Genomic DNA, 15,186 nt, shown 5'->3' with positions numbered 1-15,186 from the left:
CTATTATAATTACATAGAACTGTTATCTAAAACATTTCTTTAGAAATATTTTGAGAAATCTCGAGATCATTTCAAATGGCTTTTTATACCATCATAATATTAATTAAAGACTTTTAAGAATTTAATATTCAAAGTTTGCAGAGATCTTATTATAATAAAAAGCATTGAAAAAAAAAGTTTATTTCTATATTCCTTACTTTTATTTACGTCAAAAAAACATCAGTGGCTTCTCTGCAAAGACAAATAAAAACATTACTTTATTATAGAAACCAATACTTTATTAAGGTAGTTCACACTGTAAAAGATATTTTATTTTTTCTCCTCCCTTTACATTGCGAGTAAATTCTTAGAATATCGTTACCAAATACTATATTACCTGTAAAAAGCGAGATAGAATTACTCAATTTGCCAGGAGGTAGATCGGAATCTCGTTACTTTTTGAACTACATCGCTAAAACACACATCGTACCCGCAAAGATCGTCCTTGCACTCGTCGTCGAAAAGACGTGGAAACGTCAGGAAGTTATTTTTGCTTTTACGCGACCGAGAGACGAATCGTGCGAGTGTGTTTTCACGGCCGGCGCGAAAATCGCGAGCAGGAGCGATCAGCAGCGCGAAAATACGCGCGGATCCCGGATCGATTTAGTGCGCGCGCAGTCATCGCCGGAAAACGCCCGAGCGTAAAACGAAAGGGGAAATTACCGTTTCCCAGTCCCGTGCTCCGAAGCTTGCATGCGGTGCACATTGCGGCCAGCTGAGCGAAAAAGGAATCGGAAATTTATATCGAGAAACCGTCTGACCTAACTCTCCGTTAAAAATGACGCCCTATTCTGTACGTCTTAACTGTTTTTCTCCCGAACTTACACGGTTACAATAATTTTATTTGTATATGATAAACTCGTATTTCTTCAAATTGTGACATGTTTGTGACACAGTCATAATCATTATGATAAAATAAAATGTGTAATTAGATTTTAACTGCAATCGATAAAAATAATTTGTTTAGTTTTAACAAAAACAATTTTTATTTACCTCTTTCTGATATTCAGCAAAATACTTGAGACAAATTTTGAAACATTTCTTTCAATATTTAAAAAGAAGTATCTTATCTTGTCCAAAAAGAGGAACGTGAAAATAACAACAGTTCCGTGTTGGCGCAAAACTACAGCTACTCCACTTACGTCGTCTCTATTATTTCTCAGAGTCAATCCTAGCGTTTGCTTTTGATATTGGAGAAAGTATTTATATACAATAAATTATAAAATATCTCTCGCGCAAGTAAGCTGTACGTCATATGACATATATGATAACCGCGCGATATATTTTGTTTCATTAATTTAATTATAACATTCATAATAACGCGTCAAATTATTTATTTATTGTGCATTTATTTTTTGACTATTATATATCTGATATTATTTTAATTGTATACATATAATTTGTATATAATTAAAATTAAAACAGTATATCAAAAATATATTATTTCAATCATATAATGCAAAAGTTAAAGGTTTAGCAAGACTGTGATAAATATAACAAAATAATCTTACACAAAATAATGCTTTTCCTCGCAATAACAATAACACGGATTTAACATATGCTTCGACAGTTTATCAGATATCGTTTATGCAAGACTACGGGCGCATCGATCGATTACTTGACAACGATTGAATAGTGCTGTCAGTGTCATCGATAAGCTTAACGACATAAAGTGAAGCTCGATCAGGTGTGACATTACGATCAGTACAACATTCCCGAATGAGGCGCCAATGTGTTCTGCGAGATATCTGTGAGAAGATCGAGATCGTTAGCCTTGCCCCGGCATTCTGATATTGACGCACCGTTACGGTGATAGGAGAAGCTGAGCGCCGCCAGAGGAGATCTCGGAGAACCGGGGCGCAGTAAGGAAGGCTATAACATCGACTGAGATTGGCTCTCGCGTGTTGGTACGTCGCTCCTCATTTGAATTTAGATTCGTCTCTCTCTCCATTCGACCCCCTTTTCTGTCACTCCACTCCTAACATTCGCCCTCTTTTCCCCTTTTCTTATCCGTGCCGGCACTTCTTCCTTGAAGCATGCAGCATTGAGTTTACATATTCTGATGTTCTTTATGAGATTTCTCGTTTTCTGTTCCTTCATATGTTAATCATCTCGCGGAAAATTGTTCTATTTATTTCTTTCCAAATGTCTTACTACCTTTTTCAGAGCTTTTTGAAAGTTCAAAAAAGTATGTTAACTATTTCTGATCCCCTTACTTGATGAGCTTAAAGAATATGATCAAGAGAATCAGTGCTATCTATTTTTCATTATAAAGAAACTGAACTATTCAGAATTAGTTATAATTAACAACTCAGTCATAACGCTGTTTAGTCTCTTTAAAAACTTAATCGCATCAACTAAAAATAGCGCTCTATAATTTTTCTATTTTTCGTTCAGTAAAGAAATTGCGACAAAAATACGAACAGACTTATTCGAGGTGTGCTTGAAATCGCATCCGTCGAATTTAATCATAGATCTCTCGCACTGAATTTTAGGGAAATACGTTCGAGCCACACAGTTCCCCGCACACATACACGCATATGCGGACTAACTCACACAGCGGCGGACGTGGACCAAAAGCGCACAAATGGATATGCATGACGAAGCTGACGGTCCAGCTGCTGCATCGCTGACCGAAAACTGCCACCATGTGTACAATATAAAATGTGTAACCAGCAGAGAGAAGTGTGTCGGTTAACAATTTCATCGTTATGCGCGGATGCGTTTCACTCGAGAAATTGCAATGGAGCTCTAAATTTTATAGACCGTAAATAGCGCGAAAAATATCTGGGTGCTTCAGTAAAAAAGCGACCTGTGAACGATCAAACCACTTATTGTTAGTCAAAATATGATCGATATGAACAAATTCCAGCTGCGCAATTTATGCTGATTTTGCCGATGAATTTATATGGTTTTTCGATGAATCGTTCAAAAAGAATGCGTCGAATTATCGAGTTTTTGTATGAATACTAAAAGAAAAAGGAAAATTTAATAATTTTTCAATGATCTAACTCTTAATCGGAGAAAAGCAATTGATTCCAAAAGAATAAATGTGCACAAAATGCGACGGGAGTTAAAGGTCGCCGTTACGCGACTTAAAGCGGGAACCGCGGAGAAAAATATCAGCAATTTCCCAAATCCGTCCAGACTCCCCGCGTACGAAAATATTGGCGGATGGCGAAGGAAACAAGAAAACCAGACGCGGCGAAGAAGAAAAGCACGGGAAAGGTTTGAGGAAATGCGCGACGCGAGGCTGAAGTTCGTTGGTTCGACGATGGTGGGAAAGGTCGAGCGTCCGCGGAGGCGAGGAGGAGAAGCAGGCTGAAAGAGGGTGCAAGCGGGTAGAATATAGGACTTTCAACTGGAGAGAATAAGCTACGACGAGACGGCGGCGCGCTCGGGGATGACGACGGTTAGGTGGCGGTACAGGATAGTAGGAAAAGGGACGACGAGAGGGACGGGGGACGTCGTGAGTTATCGCAGCAACTATCTGCTCAACCGGGCGGATTTATTTCTATAGGTACAATCTGCTGCGCGAAATAAAGTATTTTGAAAATAAGAGGGAAGACGCGATAGAGCCCCGAGATATCGCCAGCCATTTGTTCCGCACGGGACGCGCGTCTCTAAGCGCGCTCTCCCTCCGCCGCGAAATATTTCCGCGTGTGTGCACGCGCTTATATCTCGCTCCAGCTCGCTCGCGCTCGCACGTGAGAATTCGCGTCTGCTGTTCGCTCGGGCAAGCTTGTAATTGAGGATTGGCGGTGGAGAGAAACATCGATATATTATGAGAGACAAAGTGCGAAACCAGCGCGATATGTAATCCGGTAATGTGTGTTTGTAAGTAAACAGAAATAATTTTGCATCTGACAATTTCTAATAATATCTAACCTCTTTGAATCTTTCTCGATATGGAGAATAAGTAACATAAAATTTAAAAAATTTTTTCCTTCTAATTTTATTTTAAATATTAGAAGTTTTCTTAACAAACCATGCATTCGAAAAAAGTATAAATGCAATCAATATTATATTACAAATAATTATTTACATATTAATTGTTTGATCAAGACATATCGATTGCATCAAATATTTATCTGTAATAAGTTCGATTCAGAGCGGCCGAGTAATTATTTTTTCAATCATTAATTATCAGTATTGTCACTGTGTTTAAAACGCTTAAATCTAAATTGAGAAATATTAAAATTTATAATTTTCTTATACGTAAAAAATAACCACATAAAAATAAGAAAAATAATTATTAAATTTAATATATATGAAAATTTCGCATTAAGGATTAAAAGAGAAATATACAACCACGAGTAAAAACATTATAAAATACTATCATTAATAACATAAAATCAATATAACAGACGTGAATTGTAAATTGAGGAAAATTCCAGCTAGGGTCATTTTTACCACCGGAAAATGTTGGGATCTCGGCCAATTATCGGGGAAGTAGATTGAAATATTTCGCTCGATGATGAGTATAGGCTCAATTTGAAATCACTGTCCCTGTGGAATTAACTGAACGATCATATTATACGGTTATTATGGGTATCAGAATACGCGTATCAGAGAAAGCAGAAACCCCTCGCGCGTTACAATTTAAATATGAGGAAATTCATGCAAGTCTGAAATACATCGACATTACATACGCGCGCTCGATATATAGCTCGAAATTAATTGCGCGCGTAATTTGAACAATAGCGTGATTTATATCACGCACGCCACGATAAAAGAACACATTATGCGTTAAATTATTTCTCCGACGAGATTTATTGAAACACTGTCATGTGGCACGATGACCTGTATTTAATAATTATTCGCTTTCATGTAGGGCGATTGATGTTTGCGTAGATTTACAAGTTTAATTCGACATTGCGCAATACAAATAACAATTGTAATTTTTCCCTAATTTTCATGTAAAACGTCATGTCATATGAAGAACATGTCAAAATTATTAAATCCATTATAATATAATTTTCATATTCCATCATTATACTATTTATGAATTGAAAGCGTAGAAAGACATAATAATTTCGTATAATTAATTTTACTCGAATAAACAATTTTTAGTAAATGTAATATGATAGATGATATTCCGTAAAATAAAAAATACTTTGTTTTCCATAAAAATTGAATGCAACTATTATCAAGATAGAACGTCTATCTGCAACTGTAATAATTCTGAACCGCAAAATATCGACACTTTCTTGCTCGTATTCTTTGATAACTACCACGCCTGTGTCAATATATCTTTACCATACCCGACTTGCGAAAAAATTGCGGGAACGTGCTCTTTCTTAAAATATCTCGGGCGAAAACTCGAAATATAAGAAGATAGTATATCGATATCAACGCGCAAGATAAACGTGTGTCACGATCAGCTGATTATCCTTCGACGGTACCGCAGAAAACATTTGATACGAGAACGTATCACGGGTCATCCCTACGGGTTTTTCAACGAAACTCGATAAAAAGTGGGTTAGCCGTTTTGTTTATGCAAATCCACTCGCGCGTGTAGTCGGCCAGCAAGCAAACTCGACCGGGTCAGCGATCGTCTAAAATTCAGCGATACCATTCGCCCGCGGCACAGTTATTTTCGTGAAAAATGTTTGCAGCCGTCGCGATGCGCCACCGCTACAACACGAATCGGAAAATGCGGTATCCGAGGTGACGATTATGAAAGGCAGTGTTCGTGTGATATTGGGAAGACAGCTGCGCCATTTGCATCGAGCTCGCATGGAAATTCATCGATGCCTGCAGGCGGAAAAATCAATTTTATTCCCTTCATTCGCGTCGCCGCGAATGATGAACACATATTTCTTCATTTGCAATATGCAAACGTGTAAATTTTGAACTACTTGAAACTGATGTCCCAATTTATGAACATATCTCGAGTTCCGATTTATCCTTTAGTACTGTCTGCGACTTTGCAATAAGATACACAAAATATTGTGATTTTTGCAACTGATAATAATTAATATAAAAACTCTTCAAAGTTATGTGAAAACAGGAGTCCAAAAAAAATTTAGAATTTTCTAAATAATCTAAATAAAGAGAGAACGAATACTCTAAAACACTGACAACCTTTACATATGGGAAAACTAGTGAAAACGTACCTACGAGAATCGCAGTAGAAGTATTTTAACGAGAAACGGCATGCTTAAGCTACATTTTCTTTTGCCTCTTTCTTTCGAAGAGAAAGGGTGATCTCCCTGGGACAAAAATCTTAATCCGTAGAGCGTCGAGGCGATAACGAGGACAAGCGAGGCAATTATAGATGGAGTTAGGGCGGTGATTTAATGTTCCCTCTTATCTTTCTCACCCTCACACGAGTGCGGTATCCCCATGTATCCCTTTGCGTCGATCATTATGAACCATTCTTTTTTTCCATCATGGATAGCAACAGGGAACGCTTCGCTGCTACTGTACTCCAATACTTCTTACAATTACTTCTTAATAAATACAATAAAAGTATTTAAATTATGATATTCTGTGCGAATATTACGTAAATGCAGCAATAGATTATTCAGAGACAGCATTTAAACAATTAATTTTTTAACAATTAATTGTATGACATAATTATCAGATAACGAATTTTTTTCTATAAGTCTGTTCATGTAGAATGTTAGGAGTATTCATGTAAAAAAAAGTCATCTGGCGTTGCAATTTTCACTTTTCGAAATTCTATTCAAATATACTTTTTCTTTTAAAATATTTCCAAACCTTAACTAGATTTCAACTCTCATTCCACTTTTAAAAACACATTCCATAAGTAAAAATTGAAATATTTATCATATCATGTACCTCTATATTTACACTCGTCTGCTTTATTTTATCAAAAGGTCTTTATTTTACAAAACTGTATATCATTATCAATAAAAATATTTGCTTTTCTCAGATTCAAATTTGGGAATTTAGAAAAAATAAACTTATCAAATATATTTGTTGTAAAAGACATATATAAAAAACGTCATTTATGCATTAGATAAATGTTGCAAATACTATTCCAGAATATGCCGTTTTTAATATGAGGATTAATATCACAATAAAGTTCTTCCTATCGTTACAAATAACAAAAATATAGATTTAATTTAATAAAAAGCTAAAATTCTTGAAATATCTGCAATGCAATCGTATCTACATTTACATATAGATTCACATATAATAATAAAAATTTCAGATCCCGTCTTCAATAAATAAAAACTCGATAACGAAAGGAGGACACCGAAAGCAGGAGAGAGGCTATACATTCTTTCGGGCGTGCGAGATTCCGTCGACGTCGAACGGCGACGAAGAGCGCAACGAAATGAGATCACAAATTTATCACAAGTTATGCACGAGAAGAAAACGATCAGCATCGGGGCCACAATTCAACGTGAGATTCGCTCGATCCACGGGATCAGTTTCTCTATAGGGATCGTTATCCTCGTCGCACGAACGCGGCAGGAGCAAATTTATTCGATAGTCATGGAGGTTCCGTGACCGACCAATCACAGCGTCGCCGATTCCGGGAGATACAAATCGCGATTCCTCCTTTCCGTGGTAACCGAACGTGGCGGTCGAACGCGGAATAGATAGGTATGTAGTGTACGTTAACCTACGACGGAGAAAATACTGAGTTCCGGGGTTAAAATAGCATCGCGGGCGGATGAGAGAAGCGCTTTCGAAGCCCTCTCGCCCCCTTTCACCCCCCTCCACCCCGAATGTAGATTAAGCGAGCCGCGGAAATGGGTGCTCCGGATAACGACGCGCCTATACATATGCGCATATCCGCTGCCTCGTCTCTAAAACGATTTTGAGAACAAACGAATTAATTACGTGGTCCTACATGCGCCGTGGAGTGAGGTCTTTACAATGTATACGATCTGCTTTCCGAACGAACTTTATTCCCCGGATATACGTAGTGTGTCCCAGAACTGTCATCATTCCATTTGCCTACGGATTCTTGGGTCAATCGGGAATCGATTTTTCCTTGACATGTTTATCGACGTATGAATAGGTTTGAACTATAGAAGGCAAAAATACAAAGAAACTTTTTTTCAGGTCACTCGTATACCGTTAGATCGCGTTGATCGACAATTTAATTTGTTATTAAATGTCTTTTTTTTTTGCTGTATATCTTTATAGGATATATATAATTGTTAACTTGAAAATCTTAATCCGCTGGAAAGCTTGAACGGTCGGGCTATAAAACAACGCGGCTATGTTGCAGACGTGGTACGAGCAGCGACGTACACATGACTTTTGTAACTTCTGGCCGTATACAGCGCCATACATCTGTTCCGCCTGCCGTAAAAACCTCAGCCCGATAGATTCCGGCTTGTTACTCGTGTCTTCTTGTTTTGATTGCGAAACTTCCCTCCCCCCCCCCCCGCGTGCGAAAAAGAGAGGCGGAAACTTTCTCGCCAGCGGCCTTAGAATAATGGAAACGTGAGGAGACTTGCGCCGAACCGGCTGAGCCGCGCCCACAGATAACCAAGTCGCGCAGACATCACATCGCCGCTCAATTTCTGCGGGCCTTAATCCGCCACTGAAATTTCTCAACTATTTACTCCGCCTATGTCCACCGCTACGCCAGCGTGCGATACGACGCGCGGCCGTAAATTACGTCTCGCGCAGCCCTCTTTCCGGTATCGAGGGGACTCGTAAAACCTCCGCGAGACGTTTCATAAATTCGTACACCGCCCCCCGTCTCAGACATCGCGCGAGCTTTTCCTTCCCAGCCATTCGTGTCGTCGTCGGAAATTACTAGTTTACCCGACATAATAATCGTTAATCGATAGAATAAGGCGTAAAAAAATTGCGTTGTAAACGATCAAAATTAATATGTGTATCATGTGATATCCAAGTTTAACAAATCATAAAATTCTAATTATAGTGCTATTTTGCTCTTATTCTTATTATATTAGTACTTTGATGTTAACATTAAATTTAACTGTTGATAATAAGTTCTTGATAAATATCGAAAGAACGCGTTAATATTTCTAAAATCCCGCTTGTCTTTGTATTATATAATATGATTTAACGCAGTCAATATAAAAATATATATCTATGCAAATGTATAAATCTTGTTCTTCTGTATAGCTCTTTTTGTAATCGGCTTTCATCATATGCCAGAATTAAATGCACATATATTATAATATATCTATAGGTTATAACAACACATTTTCATCTGCATTGTCTTTTGAAAATTTATGTAACGACACGTCAATGCAACGCCAGTTTTGCGATGATAAATACTGCAAAAAGAGTTATTGCTTATGCTGATGACTTTTTTGTACAATAAATTAAAAAGCATTGAGAATTTATGTAAAAACGATAAGACATTGTCATTCAGATTTTCTCGTATAAAGAGAGACGTTCTCATCGAAGCAAGGCGCGTGTTATCATCGGAAAGATCAATTTTCAGCACATTGTTTCACAATAATGCAATTAAACAACAAGCGCGAGGAACAATTGGACGCCGTTGAGCAATGTTTACGACGAAGCAATTTCTTAAGACAATGCACTTGGTCGATTAACTCTAGATATGGATGAGCGAAACGATGCTGAGAGACGGAGAAAGAGAAAGGAGATAACGCATGAGAGAAGGAAGTTGGCTTCGACGATCAATCAATGACCTCGCGACGCCTCAAAATTGCGAAAGCTTTCGGGACGTGAGCGGAGTGAAGCGGCGCGATGCGACGGTTCGCATCGACCGGCGCTATGGATCAGTCGATAATTGATCGGATGCCGAGGCGGTAAACACTTCGTCGTTGATTGATGAACTAATCAACCTTGCTAAACTTCCCGGTGAATTCTTACCCCTTGGCGCGATACAGAGAGCGCAACCCTTCTTCCTCCTTTCTTTGTTCCCGAGCAGACCATAGCCGGTCGTGAGGGCCGCCCTCGACAACGAGAAGTTTTTCCGAAATTTCAGCTGTTCAACAGTCCATTAGCCGGCCTGCCGGAATTCTCGAGTCGTGGGGACGAAGAACATTCCATTGTCAAAGCCTTTACGACGAAAATGAGCGAGCGAAGAACTTTGCTATTTAAGTTGTCCTTACACGTGCCTAAAACTTCTATTTTATTCAATAATCTCTGTTAATTTAATATTGGAGTTTTTAAGTGTTAAGATGCTGATACATATGTATTTTATCTCTTAATAACGCTTAAAAATTATATATTATTAAATAAATATCTTCTTCCAAGTAACAGATAGATGTAAATATTAATACGTATGAAGTATATAGTGTCTAACCAATAATTCACAATATTTAAAATGTTTTAAAATACTATTTCAAAGATATCTGATGAGTTAACAAAAAAAGAATCTGTTGTAAAAATAAAAAAATAAATTTCTCATTGCGCTTCCAAAATTCTCGCAAACTGACTTTAAAAATCTCCAGTTCAATAATCATTTCGATGATAGAATTCTTTGGAAGTTTTAACCATCTAACAGGCTATTAACGGGTTTTCTGAAGTTCTTTTCATTCGCATTTCACGTCACCGAAATCGTTCAACGAAGCTGTGCGACGTTGTCGGCAGCCGAAAAAATTCGACGTATTATCGCGCGCTGCGTCCGTACGGCAAATTGAAAAACTGGCTTCCCCGTTCAAACTTCGCAAACAATGTTCGCGTATTCCAAAAATTTCGATAAAAGAAGGAGCAAACTACAGAATCAGGTCGTTTCCACGACTTCAATAAAATTTTTTTGTCGTGTCTTTTAATTAAATATCAATTAATCCGCTTTTCTATAAAAGATTCTCTGTATCTAAACTGAGAAATAGATTTTAAAAATCCATCTAGAAAAATAGGTATGTGCGGATTTCGTAACAAGAACAATTCACAGTATAATATAAATTTTAATTTATAATTTATGAAATTTATGAAATTTATGAAATTTATGAAACTAACATTTTTTTATTTAAATATACTATAAATATGCTTACAAATATGTTAAAATAACAAGAAATAATAAATGTTTCTAGAGCATAAAGTTTGTTTCAAAATGTTTCCAACTTAAAATAACTAGTGCTGTGATATTTTATTCCTTTCAGACAAAAAAGCTATTTCGGAACCATCAAAGTCGTTTCGTATAAAAGCCATCTTTCAATTTATTGTAATGGACCGCGGCGTTTGACAACAGCCTCGCATTTTCGTGAAAACCACGAGCGATGTTGTAAGGAAATTTCTCGTCGCGCTTTCGACGCTGCATGAAAACTCCGAGGAAAATTGAAATTAATTTTGGCGAAGAAGGAAAGGAACTCAATTAACTACCGCCACCTAAGAGACACGGGACAGGAATCTTGCACGTTTATTACTACACTCTGCAACTCCGCTCGTTCTTATCGTCGTGCCTCATAATTCTTCCGCGAACCGGCTAACGAAAGTAATTTAATATCGCCCGCTTTAGATACCTGCGATGCGATTCGTCTCAATTTCTCGGCGAAACAGCGCCAACAATAACGCAACCGAGCGTTGATCAGACTGAAAGTACCGACGGCAGCGCGTTGAACCTGCGACGACCTGCAATGTACCGAATCTGTACTTCGTCATGCTAGGTCGTTGGAAGCGAAGCGAAGAAGAAAGCGAGTTATCTTGAGAAGCGTGTTAAAGTGCGCGATAAAAATTGCCGGTGATGCAGACTGTCTGATATCGTCGATATCAGACAGGCTCTGCGAGGACGGAAGCGAACGGATCGAAGCCCGGGTTCGTCGACATCGCGTAAAACAATCTTTTTATCTATATACTCGCTGTCAATGCTGTGTTCTTGAAGGAGACTCGCCAGTCTTTGACTACATTTGCATCGCGCGTCACTTAATATCGAAAGTCTTTGCCGCTTTATTTTCTTAGTCGCGCTACTCGATACTCGATGTCGCGTCTCATTATTAACCCGTTTCGATAGTAATGCATCATTATATCGATATTCGCACTAACGCGCGCGTAGAGTATATAACCTAAAATTTTTGAAATATACTTATGCTTACATAAATATACTTAAAACTTATTGTCGGAACCGATCTCTTCTGAGCTTAAACTTAATAAAAAGCTACTGTGTTTCAATTTTCAACGACAAATTTAACACTTTGTGTTCAATAAAATGCTAAATTATTAATAATCATATATGACAACATAAGTTGTAGAATATAATATTGTAATGTTACATTATGTAATGATATTTTCTTTTAATCAGCATCAAACAATATATAATTGCGTATATACAAATGTCGAAATGATACGCATTTGCAATTGGAATCGAAATAAAGCAATAACTAGGATTACCCATCAAAAGCAGATCGTTTAGAATTGATAACACATCACATATGTCACCAAATGAAATTGCACACACTCTATATACAACCATTTCTCTGACAAAATTTGTAACCGGCTAATTTCATCGCGCGCTTTGCAAATAGTGACTATGAGAAGGAATCAAAAGATTATAATTATATCCGGAATCATTCAATTATGCTTCGCAGAGTGCGCGCTTTTAATCATTGCCGCTTCAGGTCGAGTGCCGAGAGCAAGAGAGAATATAAAAATAAAGAATTCGCGAACGAGAGAATGCGCGATTACAAAATTCGTTGGCATTTTTCAGCGAACGCGTTATCAAGAGCAGGTTGTCTTATTAGTCGTGCTGCAATCCAGCTTCGAGACGAAGAAAAGAAAGCAGGACTAGAAAAAAAAAGAAAAGAAGGAAAAGAGAGAGAGAGAGAGAGAGAGAAAGAGAGAGAGAGAGAGAGAGAGAGAGAGAGAAAGAGAGAGAAAGACAAACGAAAATCCGCAATTACGGCAAATCACTTGGCCGACGAAGGAATTCTCCATTTCCGTCAGACAATATTGTCCATCACATTGCATTTCTGCAAGCGCACACTTGTTGTTTGGTTGGTTCTCGCGGCAAATTAGACGCAGAAACTGCCGCAGGGGTGACAATAAAACGAAAAGTTCATTTCCGTAGAGCAGTACGCGGCATCGAAATCATTCGTAATGTACGACATGCACTGCCTTTCATCTACTGATTGTTTAACTTTAGAGTAGATATTTTCCTAGTGAAAATTTCACGGAGTAGTTGTAGTTTTTTAACTCCATGCATTTGAAGGTGAAGTAATATTTGCGAATCAAGTTTGCGAAATAAAGCGGCGTTCGATAAATAAGAAACGAAATCTTCATTTAATTTTAAATAGATTTTACTTTCCGTTTTAATTTAAGACTCTTAAAAGTACACATACCTACTTAACATTGAATTTTCAAAGTTTTACGAGTAAATGGCACTCGTGATGTTGTTAAGAAAAAAATTTTAATCACTAAGAATTTGTAGAAAAGAAAAGAAAGACATGCGTATTAAATATTACAATATTATTCATATTCATATCTTATAATCACATTCTGTGGAAATAGAATTTCAAGTTTCAAGTCACAGAACAATGTATAGTGACTTTTATTCCAAGCAAGCACATATGTAATTTTAAACAAATATAATTCGAAAATTTAGTACCGACAGAATAATTAGCATAATTACATTTTCCGTCCATCTATGAATAATATCACATTTTGTAACCTTTGAGAAGTACAAAAGCCGTGCGCGCATAGTATTGTTCATCAGATTTCCCTTATACCTAATATTGCTCGGATGACCTCAACAGCGCGTACCACCCTTTAGCGAAGTAAATGCCACAAAAGCGACAAATAAATATCACAGCGCCATTTGCGATGTGCACTGAAATGGGACTAGTGTACATATAGTGCAACAAATTATACGCTGAAAACTCGAGTTGCAAACCGAACGAATAAACAAACGAGCAACGATGTAGACTCGCGTAAATTTCATCACCGCCGTCCACGCGAGCAACCATGCGATTCTATTTTTCACCGACAAACGCGATGAAACGTGTAAGTAAAAATCTTTAATGAGCACGTATGGCGAATAATGACTGTGCGTGCTTAAATTTAATAGATGTCGATACTTTCATCCAGAGTATTGTAATATCACGATATAAGTATCATTAATAAAAATGATAAAACAAGATTTTAAAATAAAAAATAAATTAAAATTAATATAAATAATTAATAAAATATTTTTAAAGTACATGCAAAGCTCTGCTCTACAAAATTCATAAATTTTAGTTAAAAATATCGAGAGATATTTTGATAACTTCAAATAAAATCCAGCTAACAATAAGATATAAATTTCAAATCTATTTAATATTAAAAACAAAATATCAATATTATCCATAAACATTTTAATAATAAAATTGAAAAATATATAAAAGATATGCTTTTTTAAAAGATTAATAAATTTAATTTAATAATAATAAATTTAGCTATATGATAATAGTTTAAATATTTTCTTGCAGTTAATATTGTTATATAAAATTTGAACGATGTAAACGCAAAATATCAAAAGGTGTTGATAATACAAGATTCATGTGTAGAAAGAATGAGCTTGTGACAAAAGTTTCGCTACTCATGATACTATAAAGAGAGTCTGCAAGAAAGCGTAGTTCGCCGACTATGGTGAGAAATGAAAGAGGTATTGATCAGAAAAGTTTCATTACCCGTTCGAACATTGTTTCGGAAACACACATTAAAACTGCATTAGCTCAGAAAAATGGCGTTGGAGCGTCCATGTAATAACAGCCGCATGCAAAATGATGCGGGTCGTTTCGAGACGATATATTATGCAGACTAACCATATCACCCGTTAAAGCAGATTCCTGAGATCATTTGGAAGCAATAATTTTTATAAAAAATGTCTAAACAGTAGTTTTTAAACAAAAAGTGTTTAAAGTTGACTAGAGTTTAAAGTTAATCAGATTGTAAAAAATTTGTACGCTCAGGTACGTCACATATTAATTTTTATGTTTTTATCATTCTCTGAGAAACTTCAGAAATCTGCTATTATCAGGAAATACAATTGGTTTGGATTACTATATATTTTACAAAAATAAAATTAATTGAATGGACTTACCGCCACGATGCTCAACAGGGGGATTCGCAAGTCCATCTGTAACATAAAAAGTACATCCAAATTATAGCAATAAATTATTTAAAATAATTATTTAAAAAATATAATTACTACGTACATTAAACTTTTACTCATCTCTCTGTTGCGCAAATATCTAATAAAAGAATTATATTGTATTTATATCTAATAATTATAAA

The 15,186-nt window shown here is 36.6% G+C and overlaps 1 protein-coding gene across 5 annotated transcripts in view; it reads right to left on the bottom strand.

The window, feature by feature from the left end:
* Positions 1–15,186, bottom strand: part of tei (teiresias) — a 314,441-nt gene that overhangs the window by 273,311 nt on the left and 25,944 nt on the right. For all 5 annotated transcript variants that reach the window (XM_012370246.2, XM_012370249.2, XM_012370248.2 and 2 more), the window contains one exon: positions 14,993–15,028. In XM_012370246.2, the coding sequence (XP_012225669.1) occupies positions 14,993–15,028 (36 nt within the window). The remainder of the gene's footprint in view (positions 1–14,992; positions 15,029–15,186) is intronic.

This window comes from Linepithema humile, chromosome 5, assembly GCF_040581485.1.
Source record: "Linepithema humile isolate Giens D197 chromosome 5, Lhum_UNIL_v1.0, whole genome shotgun sequence".
Lineage (NCBI taxonomy): Eukaryota > Metazoa > Arthropoda > Insecta > Hymenoptera > Formicidae > Linepithema > Linepithema humile.
This window is presented reverse-complemented; position numbering and strand designations above follow the sequence as displayed.